This window comes from Cetorhinus maximus, chromosome 12 (assembly GCF_964194155.1).
Source record: "Cetorhinus maximus chromosome 12, sCetMax3.hap1.1, whole genome shotgun sequence".
Lineage (NCBI taxonomy): Eukaryota > Metazoa > Chordata > Chondrichthyes > Lamniformes > Cetorhinidae > Cetorhinus > Cetorhinus maximus.
In genome coordinates, this window is record NC_135890.1 from 111,826,552 (window position 1) to 111,849,578 (window position 23,027).

The following is a 23,027-nucleotide window of genomic DNA, read 5'->3' on the forward strand; positions in this document are numbered from 1 at the left end:
ATGTCCCCCCCTACACCTTCTGCCACTTATCTTGAATCTATGTCCCCTGGTTCTAGAATTCTCCATCAAGGGAAACAATTTTATCCTGTCCACTCTATCTATTCCCCTCATAATTTTGTACACCTCAATCAAGTCACCTCTCAGCCTTCTTTGTTCTAAGGAAAATAACCCCAACCTATCCAATCTCTCCTCGTAGCTACACTTTTCTAACCCTGGCAACATTCTTGTAAACCTCCTCTGCACTCTCTTCAGCGATATTACCTCCTTCCTGTACCTTCCGTGGCCAACGAGTCCTGGAGTGGTACTTGAAGCCCCCGTGCTGCTGGTCTAGGGGCAGGGGTGCTACCGACTGAGCAAGAAAACCTCCCACCAAAACAGCAAATACTGGTATTCTTATCACATGACCTTGAGTGAGGGGGGGTGGGGCAGAACTGCCAATCAACTTCCACCTGAAAGGATCACCTAATCAGTGATCTGACTGAAAATGAGAAAGGCTTACACTTATATAACAACTTTCACAACCTCAGGATGTTCCAAAGTGCTTTGTAGCCAATGAAGGGCAGTCACTGCTGTAATGTAAGAAACACAGCAGCCAATTTGTGCACAGCAAGCTCCCACAAACAGCAATGAGATAATCTGTTTTAGTGATGTTGGTTGCTGAATAGGATTCCAAGCAGAACGTCCCTACTCATCTTCAAATGCTGCTATGGGAACTTTTATGTCAATCTGAGTGGACAGACAGTTTAACGTCCCATCTCTTAGTACTGCATTGGAGCATCAGCCTGGATTATTTTCTCAGTTTCTGGAATGGGGTTTGAAATCACAGCCTCTGACTTAGAGGCAAGAGTGCTGCTAACTGAGTCACACAATCCTGGATGAATTTCCCCTCTGTAACCCAGGAGTCCCGAACCTGATTGCTGTGCCTGTACTGCTCCCCTGCTTGAGGTCAGACCTTCTGGACTGTGTGGCTCGTTACATTCTGCTTCTACTGACCCACCCAGGGAATTGAAGTAATTTTGAACTCTTGTAAAATAACACAGGCCTATTGCCAACAGACATCTTGACTGATATTGATCTTCAGATTAAGGGCTACCATGGCTTGTTGCAACATAATTACATTTCATTAGATAATGCTCATCATTGTAACTCTAGAAGGAACCACAGAGAGCTTTAAAAATAATAACAGCAGATGGTTTATATTCATTCAAGTTATTGCAAAGTAAAATCTTACCTTAGACCTGGCCACCCAGAAGGAAAGAAACAGTACAACTTGGAAATGGAGGGTACCAGTAAAACTTGTCTTGTATACCTTAAAATGGAACTCCAGCATTACTGGCGTCAGTATTACTGATTTTTACTAGGATTTGAACATTTTTGACTGATTGAGTCAAAAACTCTTGACTCTTTCATAGTAGGTCAAGTGTCAGGCTCCGACGCGCTGCTCATTCCTACAAATGTGTCTCCTGCAACAGGTGGCGACGCAGTTCAAGTACAGCCTGATGGGTCTGATTGACATCCTGATGTCAAAGGTGCCTTCGTATATCAGGTGCATCAAGCCAAATGATGCCAAGCAGCCAGGTAGGCCTCAGACTTTGGGGTGCCATGTTGAACCTTGTCGAACGTTGCATCGAGACTGTGTTATACCTGAGATAAAAACAAAGAGATAAAAACAAAAAACTGCGGATGCTGGAAATCCAAAACAAAAACAGAATTACCTGGAAAAACTCAACAGGTCTGGCAGCATCGGCGGAGAAGAAAAGAGTTGACGTTTCGAGTCCTCATGACCCTTCGGGGATTCGAAACGTCAACTCTTTTCCTCTCCGCCGATGCTGCCAGACCTGCTGAGTTTTTCCAGGTAATTCTGTTTTTGTTCTGTGTTATACCTGACCTGGGAATGGGCCTGTTGCTGCCAAAAATAGGCGAGCTCTCCATGTCCCAAGTGCTAATACCCCTCACCTTCGTCAGTCCATGACAGCGTGAGATTGCAATAGCAAGATCCAGGGATAACGGATCACTAAGCTGACCCGCAGTAAAGGATCACATTCATTTTGTAAGTACAGACAATATGGGACTGACAAACTGGATTTATTCTCCTTCTTTCACTTTCACCCCGTCTCCCTCTCTTCCTCTGCAGGCAGGTTTGATGACAAGCTAGTAAGACATCAGGTGAAGTATTTGGGCCTCATGGAAAACCTGCGTGTGAGACGAACGGGTTTCGCTTACCGCAGAAAATATGATGCGTTCTTAAAAAGGTAACAGAATACACCAGCTGGACAAGGTGGTTAAATACTCATTGGAATTTACAAAATTTTTCCAGAGCGTGACAGGACCGGTGAATGTAGGGTGTTCCCCCTGGCCGGTGAGTCTAGAACCAGGGGATACAGTCTCAGAATAAGGGGCAGGTCATTTCAGACTGAGGTGAGGAGGAATTTCTTCACTCAGAGGGTGGTGAATCTTTGGAATTTTCTACCCCAGAGGGCTGTGGAAACTCAATCTTTGAGCATGTTCAATTCAGGAATCGATAGATTCCTGGAGACTAATGACAGCAAGGCCTATGGGGATAGTGCGGGAAAATGGCAGTGAGGTAAATGATCAGTGTTGGCTAACTCCCAAGCCTGGATGTGAAAGATACAAGAGACTAGAACGCTGAGGTAGAGAATGTTTATTGCCCACTAGAGAGCTGACTTCTCCCCTCTAACACACCAGACATTCGGTGCTTTTCTTTTAAAGAAACCAATTAAACTAAATTAAGAAAAATGGGGACAAAATAAGATGCAGCCTCTTAAAGAGACAAGAGGTTGCCCATCTATCGTGTGGTGACGTGAGCAGCCTCTGCTGGTAGCAAAGGCCTACTGCACATAGTATTCCCAGGTGGTCTCCCATCCAAGTACTAACCAGGCCTGAGCCGGCTTAGCTTCACAAGATTAGGATAGCCAGTGCTGGCTGGCTCTTCCTTATATATAATTGGGTATACTTAACAAATCAACACCCAGCACCTCTTCACCTTATTTCCTTTAAGTAATGGGAATTTAACATTCATTAAACAGAACCTATTAGATGCTAACAATCAGCCATGATCTAATTGAATGGTGGAGCAGGAGCAGGCTTGACGTGCTCAATGGCCTACTCCTGTCCCAAGCTCCTATTTTCCCACTTTAAGGATGAAAGAGCTTTTCCTTCCAATATCAGGCTGCTTGAAAGGAACACACATGGACATTTTCTCCCTCCAACACTCCTCTTAGTGTGAGGGTACTAATTCTCGCTGGGTTTTGATGCCATGATGGACTTCCACCCTCCAGTCCTTCATCCAATTGGCTATTCTTCTTCTAAACTGTGGGTTGTCAGCAGGATGTCCAACCTTAAAGGTGCCAACCTGGCTGAACCAGAGCTTGTCCTCACCAAGTGTCCGCACACACATTTCCCAGCTTATCACAGCAGGAATGGGAACCTTTACTAATAACCCCTCTCCCCACCACCTTTTTTTTGTTTCCCAGGGGCTCTGAAGCCAAAACAAATACCCCAATTTCCACCCTGGCTGAAATAGCTCTGATTGACCCAAGAATCAGAATAACTCAGCACTAGAGCAGAACCTTGTTCTGGTTGATCCAGCCACAAACTGCTCAATTAACACAGGTATTGGGGAAACTATCCAAGATGTATCTTGCTCAAGGCTGCTCCCTGGAATGGTCCAATATCTCACAGGGAAATGGAATATGGGTCAGTGCCCACAGATCTCCACAGGATGGTCTCCTGGTTTCAATCATGCCACTGTGGACAATTGCTGGCTATTTAGTTACAAGGGGGAGGATAGAACTGATAACCTCTTCAGAGATATGCCTCCTTTTGTTTGACCTTCCCTTTCACTTCCTCAATGGACGTTGAGGTAACTCCACCTCTTAATTGTCTTCCCACAGTTTTCTCTCACAGAAGAATCAAAAAGAGAGATGAAATTGTGTTGAATGCCACATCTGGCAACATCTCACAGGTGGATAGCCCATTAACCGATACCCAGATGCACGCGGAGTAGAACATCTATTGGGGGCACCAGGTGAAGGTGAAACAGGACAGAACTGGCTCGTAGGTAACATTGGGTTACATTATCCTGTGAGGCGAGTTTCAGATAGTGACTGGTCAACCGATAGTTTCTCCATTTCCCTGGTGGTTCAAACTGACAATCAGACCATCCAAGTGTTGAGGAGCGAGAGGGGGAATGCAAATGGAGACATGGAAAACAATTGGATTGCTCCCCTTAGCACACTGTACATACTAGGGTTGGAGTTACACATTCACACATCAGTGTTCCTTTCCTCTAGGTATAAGTTATTGTGTCCCGACACTTGGCCAAACTGGCATGGACCTGCTTCAGAAGGGGTTGAACGATTGGTGAAACATATTGGCTACAAACAGGAGGAATACAAAATGGGAAGGTACTTCAAGAAAATGTCACCGTACAAATGTTGAAAAAAACCAAACCAGTGATTGTTTTTTTGGACGCTAAAGGAATCAGGGACATGATATGCAGCATATGATCAGCCATGGTTTTATTGAATGGCAGAGCAGGTTCAAAGGGCCGTGTGGCCTATTCCTGCTTCGATTTCTTGTAGTTATTCAATGTATTGTAAAGCCCTTCCCTGAATGTACATTGGACACACAAGAATAGATTGTCCTCTGTACCACCTGACCTTTGGGTAGTTCTGGAGCAGATAAACAATGAGATTTGGAACTTTTTTACGCAGATTCTGACCCATCTCAATAACTTTTCAGTGTCATTCTTGCTGGGCACCAGAAATGTTGGGCCAAATATAGATGGAAGTATTTAGACTTGATTGTCTGATGCTCATCAGGCCAGTCTCCCATTTTCCGCCCTTAAGCTCATCCAAAACTCTGCAGCCTGTATCCCACCTCGCGAAACTGTCACTCACACGTTGGCCTTCATTGCCTCTGATTGGATCGGCAGCTCTGGGAGGCGGGTCCTCAATTAGACAGTGGTACAGATGGGTGCCGCCAATAAAATGCCCCTCAGGGTCCCACCGCCCGCCAGTGCGGCGTCGGGTCCTGCTTTTGATCCCAGGGGCAAGAACAACTTATGCTGTGGAAAAATTCAGCACAGGGTTCTCCGAGTATATATCCTTGAAGCCACCAGTCCCAAATAGCTCCTCCCATCAAGCTTGGCCACTAGTTAGAACAACTGACAAGTGGATATGAGCTCCTTTCAGGCAGGCAGCAGGTCTCAGGAGCTTCTCATGAGCATCGCAATGACCATCACAGCTCACAACCCGAATTGTCTGCACACATAGAATGACATAGAATGTACCACACAGATTTAGACCCATTCGGCCCAACTGGTCCATGCTCCACATGAGCTTCCTCCCACCTATCTTCATCTGACCCTATTAACATATCCTTCCATTCCTTTCTCTCTCATGTGCTTAGCCAGCTTCCCCTTAAATGCACCTAAGATATTTGCCTCACTCCTCCCTGTGATATCAAGTTCCGCATTCTCACCACCTTCTGGGGAAAGATGTTTCTCCTGAATTCCCCATTGGATTTTTCAGTGACTGTCTTTATGTTTATGGTCCTTAGTTTCGGTCTCGTCCACAAGTGGAAACATTTCTACATCTACCCTATCGAATCCTTTCATACTCTTAAGGACCTCTATCAGGTCACCCCTCAGCCTTCGCTGTTCTGGAGAAACTAACAACCTGAAAGTCGATCTTTCATGTCCAAATCCATCGTCAATTAAAATACTGTTAAAGAACCACCTCTTCAGTTTTTCTCGTGTTTCGGTAACCCTCTCCTTCTATTGAGCTCTAAATCATTCCCCATCCTATTATTTGGGTGCAGCCTTTCATTGGTGCTGGAAAGTTGAAGAGTTTTGATAAAGATGCTACAGATGATTTGTTTTTTTGTTTTTTAGAACAAAGATATTTATCCGTTTCCCAAAGACGCTGTTTGCCACTGAGGACGCGTATCAAGCCAGCAAGAATGCCATGGGTGAGATCGCACACCTTCTCTCTCTGACTTTATCTTTGAAAGCATAAAAGCAACAAGAACAAAAACCGGAATTTATAAGCGCCTTTAACATAATGAAACCTCTCAAGGTCCTTGACAGGAGCATTATAAAACACAACATGACACCGAGACACGGAACCTGATATTTGATCAGGTGACTAAAAGCTTGCTCAAAGGTGATTTTAGCCACTCTGACCGGATGGGAATGGTGTGGGGCAGAAGGTGGGTGTAGTATTAGGGTTGTAAGGGTTAATGTGTGGGACTGTGTAAATAGCACCGCCCAGAATGATGATGTAAGAGACATATGGTCATGAGTTGAGAGGCAAAATGTTCCTAGCTTCAGCAGAGTAGTGCCTAGTCATGTATATCTGTGTATAGTTCAATTATATCTAATAAACCAGTTATTGTTTAGACATACCAATGTCTCAGCAATCATTCCTCCACCAGTCAAACCAACATACAACATTGGGGTTGGGAGCAGGAGCTGGGGGGTGAGGTCGATGGGTGCAGGATTAGATGGTGATGGGGATTTATATCTCTATCCCAACACGTTTTTGGAACCATCATTTTTCTTCATTTGACTTCAGATGCAAGAAGGCCACCCATCCCAGAGCAAATAGGGGGCCTATTTTAAATGGCAGCGCCGAGTCTTGATGATGTCATTGGGTCGTCCGCACCATTTTAACTGTGGACCTAATTAACGCCGGCATGGCTCCTATCCCACCAGGATCCAGACTATGGGAGGCCCAACAAAGTGGATTTTAATACATTTTTAAAAGGTTTCTTGTGGGGCTGGAGTAGCAGGAGCATTATGACAAAATTGACGATCCATTCACATTTTAAAAGCTGTATTAATGTGCCCTCCCATTTTTAACAAATTGTGCATTCAAGCCCCTCTCTGCTCTTCTACTCCTTTAATTCTTCTTCCTCCAAAATGTATTAATTAGCATTTCATCTTTCACTCTGTAAAATACCCAGTGACGTTTCAGTCGCAATAAATGTTCAGTGTCGTGGAACAAAGATGAGCACAGATTTAAATCGTTTATTCATTCATTCATGGGATGTGGGTGTTTCTGGCTAGCCCAGCAACATTTATTGCCCATCCCTAATTTAGGGATTTTAGAGTCAAGAGTTTAAATTCAATTGCTTTGGTTCTGGAGTCACATGTGGGCCAGACCAGCTAAGGACAGCAGATTTCCTTCCCTGAAGGACATTTGTGAACCAGATGGGTTTTTATGACAATCAATAATGGTTTTGTGGTGATCATCAGATTTTTAATTCAATTTTCACCACCTACCATGGAGGGATTTAAACCCCAGAGCATTACCTTGGGTCTTTGGAAAACCAGCCCAGTGATAATGCCACTATGCCACCACCTACCCTATCCTCTGACCTGTGTAAGGATTAAACAGAGACTACTTTCCCTCTGCAATGAAGGGAAGGAAATAGGATGAGTAGTCCTCTGTTCAAGGCATTGGCAGCAGATGACACTCAAACACCACATACGTTTGAGAAGGAAAGGCGATATCTAATTCTTCCAATTCTGGCCTCTTGAGCATCCCCAATTTTAATCACTCCACTGTGGTTGTACATTCAGCTGCCCCACCCTAAGCTCTGGAATTCCCTCCCTAAAACTCTCCAACTCTCCATCTTGCTTTCCTCCTTTAAGACACTCCTCAAAACCTATGTCAGTTTTTGTTCATATGACCTAACATCTCCTTATGTCGCTCAGTGTCATACTTCATCTGAAAATGCTCCTGTGAAATGCCTTGGGACGTTTTGTTATGTTAAAGGTGCTATATAAATACACGTTGTTGTTGTTGTGGACTATTTACCATGCTGAAAACTTAGCCAAACTGATGACTTCCCATCACAGTTCACTGGAGAGCAATCAGAAGCAGAAAGCCTGGCTGATGTTTACCCTCCTTAGTTTAGAGCTCTCTGGGGTAGATTATCATTCACTATGGCCTGGTTCAACTAACGGAACTCAGGCTGAGAATTACATATGGGACTTTCCTAGTGTTTAAACAGTGCCTCCAGTTTAAACATTTCTTCCGCGTCTTCAAATCCCTCCATGGCCCCTAGACTTACAACTCTCCAAGATCCCAGCATTCCTGCAATTCTGGTCTCCTGTGTACCCCCATTTTTCCATCATTACACTGTTGTTGCCATGTCATCAGCTCCCTGGAGCCTAAACTCTGGGATATCCTTCTTAAACCTCTCTGTCTCTCTCTCTCTCTCTCTCTCTTCTTTTAAGACATTCCTTAAAACCTTTGACCAAGCTTTTGATCAACTAATAGCTCCTTAAGTGGCCTGGTATCAAATTTTGTCTGATAAGCCTCCTGCAAAGTGCCTTGAGATATTTTAATTAGGTTAAAGGCGTTATATAAATGCAAGTTGTTGTTCTATCTCAAAATCAGATAACGTGATTACTCACTCAGCTGTTGGAACCAAAATGAAGGTTAAAAAAGGATATCTTTTCCTCTGGTCCTTGGGCAAGGACTTTGTTGGATTATCAACTGCCGACTGTTTGGCTGGATGAACTGTTCCCGAATGTGGCCAACTCTGAACCAGTTTTCATCTTTTTCCAGTTGCAAAACTCCAGGCCAAATACAGGGGCAAAGTGCAAAGGGGGGAGTTTCAGAAACAGAAAAAAGCAGGTAAGAGGGAAAGCAGCAACGGCGATGGAGCTCCTGTACTCACCTTGCTATTTGCTTCACAGCCTAACCGACAATTTTAACCTCAGGCCCTTTGGAAAATTGGCGGGATTGGGCGCAAAGTTGGTTTTACAACCTGTCTGGTTTTGCTCTCCATTGAAATCAAGAAACAGTGATATTGGGCAGGGCGCAAAAGCGGCTTTGCACCCGATCCTCAGAATTTCCTGATTGGCGGGTTGGGTTTAAACTTACCGCCAAGATTTCTCAACCAGTCAGCGTCTTTTCTAGCCGTTCTGTAGCCTGTTCATGTGCATGCCATCCGTTCTTATGTGGACACAGGGAGTGACCTAAGGCTCTTGGCTGTGTCTCTGAATTATAACTGGGAAAACGAGCTTGGGGTACGGGATGGGGGAAGGTGCAGAGGTAGAGCTTGGTGCAAAAATGGGAAGTCTCCCATTCCCCAGAAGTGACATCTGAGGGATGAATGAGCAAATTTGATGGGGATTCGCTGAATACATTAAAAAAAAAGGAATGGACATGGCGAGGATTTGGGACATGAAAATGCTCCCAAAAGGTTCCACGTTTGGGCCTACACAAGAGGATAAGCTGGCTAGGCCAAATGGATTTTCTTCCTTTTGCATTTAAGCAAGTAAAGAAACTAGGGTTGTCAGGCCTCCAGCACTGCCCCGGAGTCTTCAGGAATTAATGATTAATCTCCACCACACTCCTGTGAGCAAACCTAAGAGAAAAATCTTAGGGCCAATAAAAAAAATGGTGTTTTCTTAAATTTTTCTTTGAAGACTTATGTTTACTAGCTATAAAAATATCAGGCGTGAGGAAAAAGGGCTGTTTGACTGATAGGCAAGAAATTCCAGCCGGCTAATGAAGGGTTGATTGGCTTTTGATTGGCCCACGAAGGTGGCGCACTGCTAGTGTTGACCATTGATGGGAGTGTGGGGGCAGGAGGTCATGTGATGACACCTCCAAGAAAATGCCCAACCAGAGTTGGCAACCCTAGGTCAAAAGGTAATTTTTATGATTGCTCCCCGCCGCCCCCACTAAAGAGCTACCCTTGATTCTGCACTTGTTATTCATTGCAGCGATCAAGATCGAGACCTGCTGGAGAGGAGTTCAGGCAAGGCGTGATGCAAGGAAAAGAGCCTGGGCTGTGAAAGTCATCAAAAGGTATGTGGCCTCAGACTTAATTCATTTTTTATTAATGGAAGCAGCGCAACCAATCCGAGCACTGGCACCTTGTGTCATGACTGTTGCATCCTTTTTAACACAAACGTACCAATCGTACAGCAAGGATTGGTAGAGCAATAAGACAATATACATACAATGGTAACAGGGAGGCTATGTAGAACATGTCAGATCTGTAGGACTGTTGCACTGTTCTGTCTACAGAATCATGGGATTATATATCACATCCTGTGTTGTGGTGGGTAGTGATGAACAGCAGGTTTAAGATGCGACTCTTAAAGGTACACCACATCAACGAATGCACGTTCGAAGCCACATTTCACCGAATTTCACCTCATTAAGGACAGGCAGTAGGCAGAGTTTTATTGTCTTTGAACAGAGAAGGAGGGAGGAACAGGATTAAAATGCACTACCCCTTGAAAGAATACTGTCTCTTTTAAGGATTGTTCCGCTAAATTCTTGCATTTTTTTCTCTTCAGATTTATTAAAGGCTTCATGCTCAGAAATCAGCCAGTTTGTCCAGAAAATAAAGATTTCTTGGCCTTCGCTGGGTCGAGCTACCTGATGAATCTCAGGAAAAATCTGCCACAGAATGTTCTGGATAAAAAAACTTGGCTCAAGCCTCCTGCCTTCCTGGAAACGGTAGGGAGAGGCTGATACGGATGTTTTCCCTCATTTTATGGCAACATAAGTGTTCATTTAGTGAAGGTGTTGGAAAATTGAGGTGTTGTGGCAGTGAGTAGTGCCTCTGCCTCTGACTCAAAGGTCTGGGTTCAAGACTCACCCAGGACTTGATAGTTAAGGAAGGCGTGTTCATAATGTAGCTAAACAAGTTGAGCATCAACCTGCCAATCTTTCCAACAGATGCCAATGGCAAGTGGTAAGAGTGGGAGAGGTTCCTGGTCAGCCATGTGATGGAAAAAAAAAGTTGGAGCCTCTACCATCACTGTCCGTAGCTCCAGACTACAACCTGCATGTAAAAGTGCATGTTTTTTTTTTGTAAAAATATACTTTATTCATAAAAAATCTTCAATCACATTCAAAACCATTTCAAAAACAACATTACAAGGGTACAATCCAGGTTAAACTTTTACAAAATGTATCACCAGGTGCATCAGTACAAACAATATTACAATCATTTACAGCCTTTCATTTTGATCTGTACAGCCCGAGGGGCTCTAAACAGTTCCCAGTCTCTCGGTGCGCTGTGGTAGAAAGGTCTTAGACAGCGACCCTTCCCCATTGCGCCTTTGCGGCAGCTGCCCCAAGCTTTAGTGCGTCCCTCAGCACGTAGTCCTGGACTTTGGATTGTGCCAGTCCGCAACAATCGGTCGGGGACAACTCTTTGTGCTGGAAGACCAACAAGTTTCGGGCAGACCAAAGCGCCTCTTTCACCGAGTTGATGATCCTCCAGCTGCAGTCGATGTTTGTCTCGGTGTGTGTCCCTGGGAACAGCCCGTAGAGCACAGAGTCCTGTGTCACAGAACTGCTCGGGATGAACCTCGACAGCAACCACTGCATCTCTCTCCAGACTTTCTTTGCAAAGGCACAATCCACAAGGAGGTGAACAATGGTCTCTTCCCCACCACAGCCACCTCGAGGGCAACGTGCAGAGGGGGTGAGACTCCTGGCGTGTAGGAAGGATCTGACGGGGAGGGCCTTTCTCACCACCAGCCAAGCTACGTCTTGGTGCTTGTTGGAAAGTTCTGGCGATGAGGCATTCTGCCAAATGACTTTGACAGTCTGCTCGGGGAACCATCCCACAGGGTCCACCCTCTCCTTTTCCCTCAGTTGGACTCCTTAAGTGAACTGTAACACATCGTCACTGGAAAATCAATTGTAAAATGAGCTGCAACCACTGTTTGGTGAGAGGTTTTTTTAAAATCATGTGACTATATTCCTCCCTCAGCAATGCTCCACTCTTCTGATGAAATGAGTGACTTGTGCTGAGCTACGTAATGGGCTGAGTGGAAGGACCTAAGTGAACGTTATACAGTTTTGAGTTCTAGTGTTGCCAACTCTGGTTGGACGTATTCCTGGAGATTTCATCCTCCCACCTTCAGCCTCCGCACCCAGTCTCAAACAGCCTTTCGCCCCCCCCGCCCCCCTCCATGTCTAATATCTTCATGACCACCAAACAAAGTGTTCAAAGAAAATTAATAAAACTTACAAATATTTTTCATTGCTCCTTAATGATTTTTCTCGCAGCAGTATCCCTGAGTTTGATCTTTAATCGCTGAATACCCCAGGGCAATTCTGGATGGTTGGCAACCAATGTTCCCTCTAAGCTATGTGCACACATGACCATGCAGCAACACAAAAGCCCCTACACAGGCCATGCACAAGTCAGCCCTGTTAATTTACCGCACACGCACGGTCATGCAAACAACAAAATTTTAATTTAAGTGCGCTTGAAGAAATTGCCTCCACACTCAATTAAAAAAAATTAGAGGGAATCTGGTTGGCAACCCTAGTCAGTTCCAAGGAAGGAGATGAATTTGGATGGAAAGTTTTGTAAAGGCCGTCGAGATTTGCCTCCTAGTGGTTGGTCGAAGAACTTCACCAGTGACACCTACAAGGAGACTCTTTCGAGTTATCAACAGTCACAGATTGCAACTCTTTCAAGTACAATCACAGTTCTTGGTTTCCGGGAGTGGGACATGAACCCACAACCCTCTGATTCAAAGGCGAGGGTGCTATGAACTGAGCCACAGCTGACACCTCTCTGTAGCCAGCTTGGTGAGACTTAACACAGAAACAGTAAAAGTGAAAAATAACAGCACAGCATTGCCGTCAACACAAGGAAGCTAATGTTTACTAAATGTTCTGTTCTGACAGACCTCACAGCTGCTGAGGAAACTGCACACTCGGACTTTGGTTCGAAAATACTGCAAGGGAATCTCTGCCCAGCGGAAGCTGCAGGTAATCACTCCTTTTAGACTCCTATTCATGAAGTGGAATCATAGAACCCTACAGCTTAGAACTAGGCCAGTCTGTCCATTGTACCTTGTGCTGGCTGTTTGAAAGAGCTATCTGGTGTCCCCACTCCCTCCATCTTGCCCCTTAGCTCTGTAATTGTTATATACCCAATTCCTTTTTGAAAGGTAAAGTGTTCACAATAAAGTGGCAGCCTAGCGGGAAGAGCCTGTTGTCTGTGTGTTAGCCGTACTTTCTCAGCCCTTAACCCCAGGCCCGAAGGTCCTAATACTGAACGGTTGCTGTCTGCCACAGATAAAAGCTGCCAGTTCATTTGTCGTGCGATTTTCCTGATTAACATTTTAATCAAATCTGTAGCTTTTGATTTTCGAATGTGAGCAATATTCTCCCCCGCATTTTTGTTCTGTCCTGCCCCAGGAGGGCAGCAGTCCTCTGATACCCCACCCCGAGCAGCTCGTTTCCAGGCATGAATAAAAACAGCATGACAACAGGCTATTGGACTGTGTGGGCACCATGTTCACCACGCTTGATAATGGCCACAGCCAAGAGATACATATCACTTACAAAATGTGGGTGAGGGCAGGATTGGGCTTAGCTCTGATGCCCTCTGCAATCGGACAGATCACTGGCGCTCACTAGGGGTCTCGCAAAAATGGCTGTGTGGGTGAGGTAGCAGAGGATACCTATGGAACTATACTCCACGAGTCACCACCTTCCAGAAAAAAACCAAGAGAGAATCAATAGGGGGAAATAATTTAAAAATCCTTCTTCTTCTAATTTAAATGTGGCCTTTTGCACAGATGCAACAGAAGGTTGTGGCCAGCGCATTGTTTAAAGGAAAGAAAGATGGATATCTACAGAGTGTCACCAAACCCTTTAGTGACAGCAGACTTCGTAAGTATGCACTGAGCTCCCTCTGGGCACAAAGGGACAGCAACAAATTCTGAGGGTCCTTTCCTACAGCTCAGATCCTTCTCAACATGACATGTTCTCCATCCTCAGGTGACCAGGATATCAACCCGAAGGTTCTTCAGCTGATCCGTCATGAACGACTCAGGGTAAAATTCCAAAATGAACTCAATAAGACCTTGTCTGATAGGTGGACAATTAAAGAGGCAGTGACTCTGTGTTGGATACCGGTTGGGGATATCGTGGCTCATTTTGATCATGGAGGGTCTGGGGGCTTAAGGGGTGAATGTGGGATGTTGCAGGCATCCAGGTTAATTTTGACCTACCCGGCCAGGGAAGAACCCCGTGGAATCGGGTGGAATACCAATTTCACCTCCAGATCAATAGGGTTGTGCGTTGCCTTCAATGAAAGTGTCAGTCGAATTGTAAAACCAGTGTGGCACCCTAAGCCATTTGTTTGCCAATGGGTTTAGTTAAAATGTTCCCCGTGATTTCTACTCCAGTGCAATCTTTTTTTGAAGTACATTTAGCTGGCCATTTTAAAAGTTAAAATTGTATTTGTAGCTGCTGTACACACCAATGTGATGGATTTACCATATCTCAGTCAGCTGACTGCTCTTTCTTTGGTGTAAAACAATGGCAAGATGTCCAGCAAGGGCATTTTCCCATGGTGGCACTGCCCTTGTGGGCATTCAGTTAATGGACATTTGGTGCTGTATATTCTGAGCTGCCAGGGTTAAGGGGTTGTAAGCTTTACCTACCTTGAATTGCCAGATTTCAGCATTGCCCAGAATGGGATTAGACAGAGGCTGGATATTATCCTTCAGGGAGCAAAATCCCTGATTGCTGGTTTCAGAACATCTTGCTGGAGACCTAGGAGCATCTGCCATTCCTACTAGGGTGGCACTCATACCTCAAATATACAGCTGGAAGTAAACCAATGTCACTATCTAATTAGAGGTTCAGGGCACACTTAACACTTTGTAATTCCCTTTCTTTTGGAGTTCCTCCTCTGAGCTCCAGAAGGTGCTGCTAATATTGGAAAGCAGTTCCTCACCAAGAACTGTGAAGTTCTTGGGAAGAAACAGTAAGATTCAGGAAAATGAATTCACAATCAGAACTGCAGCATGTGCTGTTAAAACATGGATTCTTTTATTATCCTTCTGGACTCCCTCTGCTGGTATATGTGTATAGTAACCTTTAGTGGACAAAATGCCCAATGCAATTTTTAATACACTACAACATCCACACCTGTGGTCTAACCAGCAGGATTGATATCAGAATCTAATTGCTTTCTAAGCCAGATTGAAGTTAATTGTTGCATTATAACTGAGTTCAGTTAACACAGCATTAACCAAAGGTCAAGCTGAGGACCTGTCGGCCCTCCATGGCTCAGTTTCACATTTATTTATTTAGTGTGTGCATAGTCACAGAGCCAAGTAATAGTCTGATCAGTGCCTAGATGGAGTTCCTCAAGCCGGCCTTCAAGTTTAGTCAGCGGACACTCCCCGACAATGTGAGTCATTGTTCAAACTGCACCACAGCTGCAGCCTCGATGGTCTTGGTGACCCCATTGATGTTGAGTGACTGCACAGAGGCCTTGGCAAGTCCAGAAATGATTTTAAAGGGCCCACTGTTGCCATGGGAGATCAAAGCCGGGTGGACAAGCAGTGGGGTCTACGTGAGAGAGTGGTTTCTGGTGGATAGTTTCTCCTGCCAATCCTCCTGAGCATGGTGGGTTTAACCATATGGGGTGGTATGAGGGAAGGTGTACTGCTGGTGGGTTGAGGAGGTCCTTGAATAAGGGCAGGCTTGGATTGGAGCAGACCCTCTCCCTCTTAATATGCAGGTTAGGGGGGTGAGGGGGTGCAGGGCAATGTTGCTGAGGAGTGGGAGCTAGGGGAGGTGAGTTGGTTGAAGAGTATCTGTCATGGTGCGCCTTGTTCAGTTGAGTTGCACATCGATAAGTTTGGTGTGGCCAATTGGTACCGTACTGGGGTGCAGTATTCTGCGGTTGAGTACAAGAGCAAAGGTCCTTAGGGTCTTGGCCTGTGATCCCCAGGAGGTTCCGGCCAGTTTACTCAGGAGGTTATTTTGGGGTTTAATTTTTTTCTGCTGCTTTGATGAGGTGCTGGCTGTACGTGAGGACCCTGTCAAGAGTAATGCCCAGATAAACATGGTGGGGATTGTGCTTCAGTCTCTGGCCACCCAGGGTGATGTCCAGTTCCCTCTTAGCACTGGCATTGTGAAGGTGGAAAGCTGAAACAGAGACTGTTTTACTGGTGCTCGGTTTTTGCTGTCATGTTGTGCAGTAGTCAGCCAGCTCTGGAATATCAGTGTTTAACACATCTTCTAGCTCCAAGAGAGTTTGAGCCTGTATGCCACAGCAGATGTCATCTGCATATATAAACTTCTGGGACCGGATTGGGGGTATACCACCATGTACAGGTTGAACAGGACTGAAGCTAAGACAGAGCCCTGAGAGAGCCCATTCTTCTGTTTCCTCCAGGCACTAATCTTTTCACCCTTATGCAACCTGAACCATCTGTCCCAGAGCAGCAGTTCAATGGCATCAGTAACCCAGGGAGAGAAAACTCCTGATATATTGACAAATAGGCCACTGTGCCAGACTGTACCTTATGCTGCAGTGAGGTCGAGGAAAATTGCCCCTGTTTTGAGATTCCTTTGAAAGCCATTTTCAATGATAGTTGTTAATGCGAGGACTTGATCATGTTTGCTTCGTCCTTGTCGAAAGCTTGCTTGTTCTGCACTCAGGATGTTCTCCACTTCTGGCTTGATCCACTGTCGGATTAGATGTTCCAATGTCTTGAAGTGTACTGATAGCCGGGGTATTAACCAGTAGGTCGATGGTAATTTTGGGTCTTTGCCTGGTTTTGGGAAGCCAATGACTTTAGACATGTGCCAGGATCTTGGCAGTCTTCCCTCACATTGGACCCCTGTAAAGAGTCGGGCCAATCAGGAGCAGGCCCATGGGCCAAGATGTTTGAGGAACTCAGGGAGGATGTTGTCTTAACCAGCAGCAGTGCCCAACTAGATGGTTGTAGCACTTTGTCCAACTCCAGGGTGCTAAAGGGTTCCGATCTGGAATTTGTCTGCCTACGGAAGGATCTCCACTTGCTCCGGACTGGCTTCTTTGCTCTTTTTTTCCAGTGGTGCCTTTCCCATGTGAAGGAGATAGTTTGCTACCTGATTACACATTTACAGATAGGCAGCCTTGGAGGCAACAGTGACTGGGCTGCTCCAACTTGAGTGAGTGAAGTCCAGGTCCTGTGTTGTCTCATCTCATCTGTCCTGGTGGGCACAGCCCAGGGGTTCAATCAGATGGTCTGCCACGGTCTAGGTCACCCAAGGACTCATATTGTTGGAGGAAGGAAGCAAACTCCTGTTCCAGGCAAAGTATATACACAGGGTGGTATCCCCCTTGGAATGGTGCTGTTGGCTGCTTTGTAGTTGTCTCTACAGAAGTGGCTGTATGCCAGCTCTATGAGGATATTTCGGGATGGGTATCGTTATCACACTTTGTTCCAATATCTTGCTGTATTCCTCCAAGTTGGCTTTTTGCTGGTTCCGCCACTTCTTCTTTGAGTTGGTGACGATCGGTAGTTGAAGTCCAATGTGGGTCAGAGATGGTCTGTGCTAGCTGTGTGGAAAACTGGGCAGGATTTGGCATGAAGCAGGGAGTGGATTGCTGTGTGCGGGAGCTGGCCCAGCACAAATCAGGAGGGTAGTCACATTTCCATTTGGCAGAGTGGAAAGTTCCCGGCTGTTTGGGGTGAGGACAAGAGCAAGGTCGCCCTGTGAGGTCCAGTTTGCGAGTTTTTCATCACCTACATTAACCTCTTGGTGGCCCCAATCTGTGTGGTGGCTAGTTAAGTCCCCAGTATAGACAAGTCCGTGTGGCAGGATTGGGAGGATCCGTTCATCCCAGTTACAGGGCTTGTAGATGCTTTCTATCCAGAAGGCATCAACTTTGATGATGTCGGAGTGTTCAGTGGAGTGCGTCAGCAATTGTTGCTTGGACAAATGTGACACAGCTGTGCTTAGAGTGTGCAATATGGGATATCAGGTCAAAACTGTCTATCTCGTATCTCCCAGCTTCATCTGATGGGAGATGTGTTTCTTGAATTTTTAAAAATTCATTAAAGGGATTTGCGTATACAAATTGCCAATGTTTTCTTTATTCATTCATGGAAGGTGGCCATCGCTGGCTAGGCCACCATTTATTGCCCATCCCTAATTGCCCGTGAGAAGGTGATGGTGAGCCGCCTTCTTGAACCGCTGCAGTCTGTGCTGTAGGTACACCCACAGTGCCGTTAGGGAGGGTGTTCCAGGATTTGACCCAGCGACAGTGAAGGAACGGCAGTATATTTCCAAGTCAGAATGGTGAGTGACTTGGAGAGGAAATTCCAGGTGGTGGTGTTCCCATGTGTCTGCTGCCCTTGTCCTTCTAGATGGTAGCAGTCGTGGGTTTGGAAGGTGCTGTCGAAGGAGGTTTGGTGAGTTCCTGCAGTGCATCTGGTACATGGTACGCACTGTACGCGGTGGGGGTGGTGGGAGTGAATGTTTGTGAATGGGGTTCCAGTCAAGTGGGCTGCTTTGTTCTGGATGGTGTCAAGCTCCTTGAGTGTTGTGGGAGCTGCACTCATCCAAGCAAGTGGAGAGTATTCCATCACACTCCTGACTTGCGCCTTGTAGATGGTGGACAGGCTTTGGGGAGTCAGGAGGTGTGTTCCTCACCCTTGGATTCCTAGCCTCCGACCTGCTCTTGCAGCCACAGTATTTATATGGCATGATGCAGATCACACTGGCGGCGTGATGTTGAGGAAGGATCCTGGCTAGGTGTCTCTTGGCTGCAGATGGTCCCTCAACACTGAGTTACAGGACGCAAAGTGCAGGTCCAATGGTATGGGGGCCACAGAATTTCCTATTGCTGGCAGTTTCTGGTTCTGTGGTACTGGGATCCTTCAAGTGCAGCCTTGTTGAATTTGGTTTGCTGGGAGGATCATCGTCTTTGCTGGGGCAGGCCGGGTACTGACGGACGGTGCAGCAAGAACACAGACCCATTGGCACCCACTGTTCCACATTGGGCAGGTCATTCACCAACTGTTCCAGACGGGGAGATTCCCCAGGTTGACCTTCTTTCCTGTTTAGGAAAATATTGCCGAGCTGGCACTGTTCCCAGGTTATCATTGCTCCACCTTGTGGGCAAAGGCAGCGAAATGCAGGGGTTACAGGAAAGGTCTTTGAATTACGATTGCGAGTGTTTGACGATGTTTGTGCTAATTTGTTTTCAGTACGGTGTTCCCGTCATTAAATACAACAGAAACGGTTTCAAACCGAGGCCAAGGCAGCTGCTCCTGATGCAGGCAAAAGCCTACATCGTTGAAGAGGACAAAATCAAACAGAAAATCGAATATGCGACCCTCAAAGGTAATAGGCTCTGGTCACTGCTATCATTAAACTTTCAGTGGGGATATAGTAACTATGGAGCCCAATTCATGGTGCTTCAATTGCACCAGGTGTTAAGTCAGACTAAATGGCGAAAATATTACTTAAAAATTAGCAGAGGCCTGTAGAACATTTATGGTGCAATTTGTATCTTTATTGCCACAGTGCTCCTTTAAATCCCCATCGCATGCAATTCCACTCTTCCCATGCCATCCCTCTCATGCCGTACCCATGCATTCCTTTCATCCCTCTCAAATCATCCCCAGCCCCCAACCCATAGGGGTTTCTTCCGATAACACCCCACCCCACCATTCCATAGCCCCCATGCATTCCCACCACCCCGCCCCACACTATCCCTCTGTCCCCTGCCACACTCCCGTCCGCATACCCAATCCCTCCAGCCAGGGTCATTTCGTTATTAAAAGCAAAATACTGCGGATGCTGGAGACCTGAAATAAAAACAGAAAGCGCTGGAAAAACTCAGCAGGTCTGGCAGCGTCTCTGGAGAGAGAAACAGAGTCATTTTGCCGTTGGGCTCCCTTTACGTTCCGACATGCAAAACATTTGCAGTGATTAAAACCTCTGGATCTTTCACTTGTGAGCTCTTGTTGGCTGCAGTGGAAAGAGGAAAGCAGAGGCAGGGAGAAATGCTATCACACTCAAGACTCTTGAGAATAATGGACAAAAATTCATGCAGGCTGCAAAATCAGGTTTCCTGATTTGTCTATACAACTTGCCAATGTTTCCTTTATTCATTCAAGGGATGTGGGCTTCGCTGGCTGGGTCAGCATTTATTGCCAATCCTTAATTGCCCTTGAGAAGGTGGTGGTGAGCTGCCTTCTTGAACCGCTGCAGTCCATGTGGTGTAGGTACACCCACAGTGCTGCTAGGGAGAGTTCCAGGATTTTGACCCAGTGATAGTGAAGGAACGGCGATATATTTCAAAATCTTGGAGGGGAACTTCCAGGTAGTGGTGTTCCCATGTGTCTGCTGCCCTTATTCCTTCTAGATGGTAGTGGTCGTGGGTTTGGAAGGTGCTGTCAAAGGAGCCTTGGTGAGTTCCTGCAGTGCATCTTGTAGGTGGTGCAACACGATTGCATAGAATCAAAGAATGGTTACAGCACAGAAGGAGGCCACTTGGCCCATCAGGTCTGCGCTGGCTGTCCACGAGAGCAACAGGAAGCTCTACACCAGGATTGCTAGACGGTATAAATTTACCCTTTAGTGCCTAGCGACAGAGGGAGCTAAGTCCTCACACCTGAGTAAGAAAAGCAGTTATCAAGGGTTGCCACATTGGCACAGTTATACATGTTAATATTGGAGACATACTCTGGTGCACAGTTATACACAGCAGCATTGAATTGTTCACATTTCAGCATCAGGAGGTTTTGTTGGCAGTAGTGCCTTGGTGGATGGGGGAAGCTGGGCATTGCCGTTTGATGGCACTGGCTAGGATCAAAATGCATTTTAAAGTAAGCTACTTCAATGTTAAAGTAATCTAACTCCCTCCATGGCCTCGCCCCATCATATCTCTGTAAACCACTCCAGCCCTACAACCCTCCGAGATCTCCGCCCTCCTATAATTCCGACCTCTTGTGCAATCCTGATTTTAATCGCTCCACTACTGGCGGCCGTGCCTTCAGCTGCCTGGGCCCTAAACTCTGGAATTCCCTCCCTAACCCTCTCAGTCTCTCTGCTTCACTTGCCTCCTTTAAGAAGCTCCTTAAAACCTCCCTCTTTAACCAAGCTTTTGGTCACCTGTCATAATATCTCCTTATGTGGTTCAGTGTCATATCTTTTTTGACAACACTCCTGTGAAGCCACTTGAGACTTTTTAACCACGTTAAAGGTGCTATATAAATGCAAGCTGTCGTTTAACTGATGGAGTCGCCAGGGCGTTTTTCAGCAACCGAGTCAATATTTTTGCATAGATTTTATACATGTTTTTAATTACTTTAACTTTTTAAATTAAAAGCATGTATAAAATGTATGTAAAAAAATTGACTCGGTTTAATTAAAAACGTATGTTAAAAGCACTATATAAATACAACATTCTGTTTTTAAAAGAGTTGGAATGGATTTCAGAAGAATGTCCTTTTGCCCCTGGGATTCTATTTGGCTATGTTGAAAAAATAATCAATGTGTCCATAGCGACTGTGGACGTGTTTTTGGTTGTGGTTTAATCTGTTTTACCGAATAGGAGGAGGGCAGCAGTTCTTCCTGTTTCCATTTGCTTTTGATCTGACCATGGCACCAGCACCATTGTGCCCATTCCCACAGCCAAGAGTCATAGAGATTTGCTGGCCAAAAAAACCCACCACAAAAATAGCAACGCGCCTTTCCCACTCCACCCGGTGAGAAATTTAGGCCTTGGTTATTCAAACAAGGGGATTACGTTGATAGAGGCATCTAAAATCATGAAGGATCTAGATGGAGTAGATAAGGATGTTTCCATTGGTATAAGGATTGAGAGCCAGAGGGCACAGATTAAAGGCAATTGGCAAAAGAAACAACGGTGACTTGAAGAAAACTTTTTTCACGCCGTGAGGGGGTAGGATCTGGAATGCACTGATTGAGAGATTGGTGGAGGCATTGAGGCTTTCAAAAGGGAATTGGATCCATGATCTGAAAAGAAAAAGATTTGCAGGACTACGGGGAATGGCCTAGGAGTAGCGCTTGGTGAATTGCCCCGTCAGAGGGCTGGCACAGACACAACGGGCCAAATGTCCTCCTGTGGTGTAACCATCCTATGATTCTATTGATTCTATGGTACCATGCCCAGGTGTTTTGTGGGAATTGAACATTACTGATCTCATGCCGCTGACAAGTTCTGTTTCTCTGTCTCCTTTAGGTGTGTCTGTCAGTAATCTGAGTGATGGGGTCTTCGTCATCCACGTTCCCTGTGAGAACAACAATCAGAAAGTAAAGATTCAGCTCCTCGCTACCTGATTTTCTTCGCACTTATGTGGGCGGCCATCTTGACTCGGTGTTGACATTGTAAAATGGGCAAAAATTGGATGAGCTGCCTGTTATGAATCCCGCCCTGGGTTTGATTTCCATGGAATTCGATGGAAAGCAACTTTGGGAAGGGTGAATAATGAGCAGCTGATCTGATACCTGGGCTGTTTCTCACTGTCCATCTTCCCCATCCCACACAGATCAAAATGACCCCCTATAGAGTTCTCGTGTTATTTTGTGAATGAAAGCAAAATGTCTGTCGTATGAAGGGGTAAGGAAAGAGAAAGCACTCGAGCAACCAATAATGAAAGGAAATTTGATATTCCTGATAAATTTGATCAATAACACATCAACAACGTCCGAGGTTCTTTGGAGTTTTGTTATATTGCTTCTCGTGTTCCTAATGTTCCAGGGCCTCCCCTGGGATCCACAAGGAAAGCTTAGGCTGCCATTGCCCGGGATTTACCTCTCTCGCACTTCCCACTGCCACTGCTATTCCCTCTCACCGGCCAAAAACACCCTCCCCCACATCCTGCCATGTGCCGTTGGGCATCCATGAGCCACCCAATTCCTGAAGTTGCTCCCTGACGATTTCCCGCCTGGAATGGGCAGGAAGTGGTAAAGCCTTGTGGCACTGAAGTCAAGAAGTTAAATTCACCGTGGCCTCCCCATGGGTTCAAGAGCAACCGATTTCTGAGAATTCTGGAATTAAAACCAATTCCGCCACCTTGTCTCAACCTAACATGTTTCCTCAATGCAGAATTAATACCAACACTGGCAGAATTTAAGGGAATTGTTCTAAAATATTCAAGCTAATGTAGCATTACAGATGATTTGACCAAAGTTTTCAAGATATTAACGGGAACAGATAGAGAGAAGCTG

The 23,027-nt window shown here is 45.7% G+C and overlaps 1 protein-coding gene across 1 annotated transcript in view; it reads left to right on the plus strand.

Moving 5' to 3' along the window:
- The window catches only part of myo1ha (myosin IHa), a 78,276-nt gene that overhangs the window by 44,311 nt on the left and 10,938 nt on the right, over positions 1-23,027 (plus strand). Inside the window, exons 18-29 of the mRNA XM_078552888.1 lie at positions 1,473-1,578; positions 2,135-2,252; positions 4,314-4,427; positions 5,918-5,994; positions 8,604-8,672; positions 9,770-9,854; positions 10,352-10,514; positions 12,711-12,794; positions 13,610-13,703; positions 13,812-13,867; positions 19,034-19,169; positions 22,039-22,109. Of these exons, the coding sequence (XP_078409014.1) occupies positions 1,473-1,578; positions 2,135-2,252; positions 4,314-4,427; positions 5,918-5,994; positions 8,604-8,672; positions 9,770-9,854; positions 10,352-10,514; positions 12,711-12,794; positions 13,610-13,703; positions 13,812-13,867; positions 19,034-19,169; positions 22,039-22,109 (1,173 nt within the window). The remainder of the gene's footprint in view (positions 1-1,472; positions 1,579-2,134; positions 2,253-4,313; positions 4,428-5,917; positions 5,995-8,603; positions 8,673-9,769; positions 9,855-10,351; positions 10,515-12,710; positions 12,795-13,609; positions 13,704-13,811; positions 13,868-19,033; positions 19,170-22,038; positions 22,110-23,027) is intronic.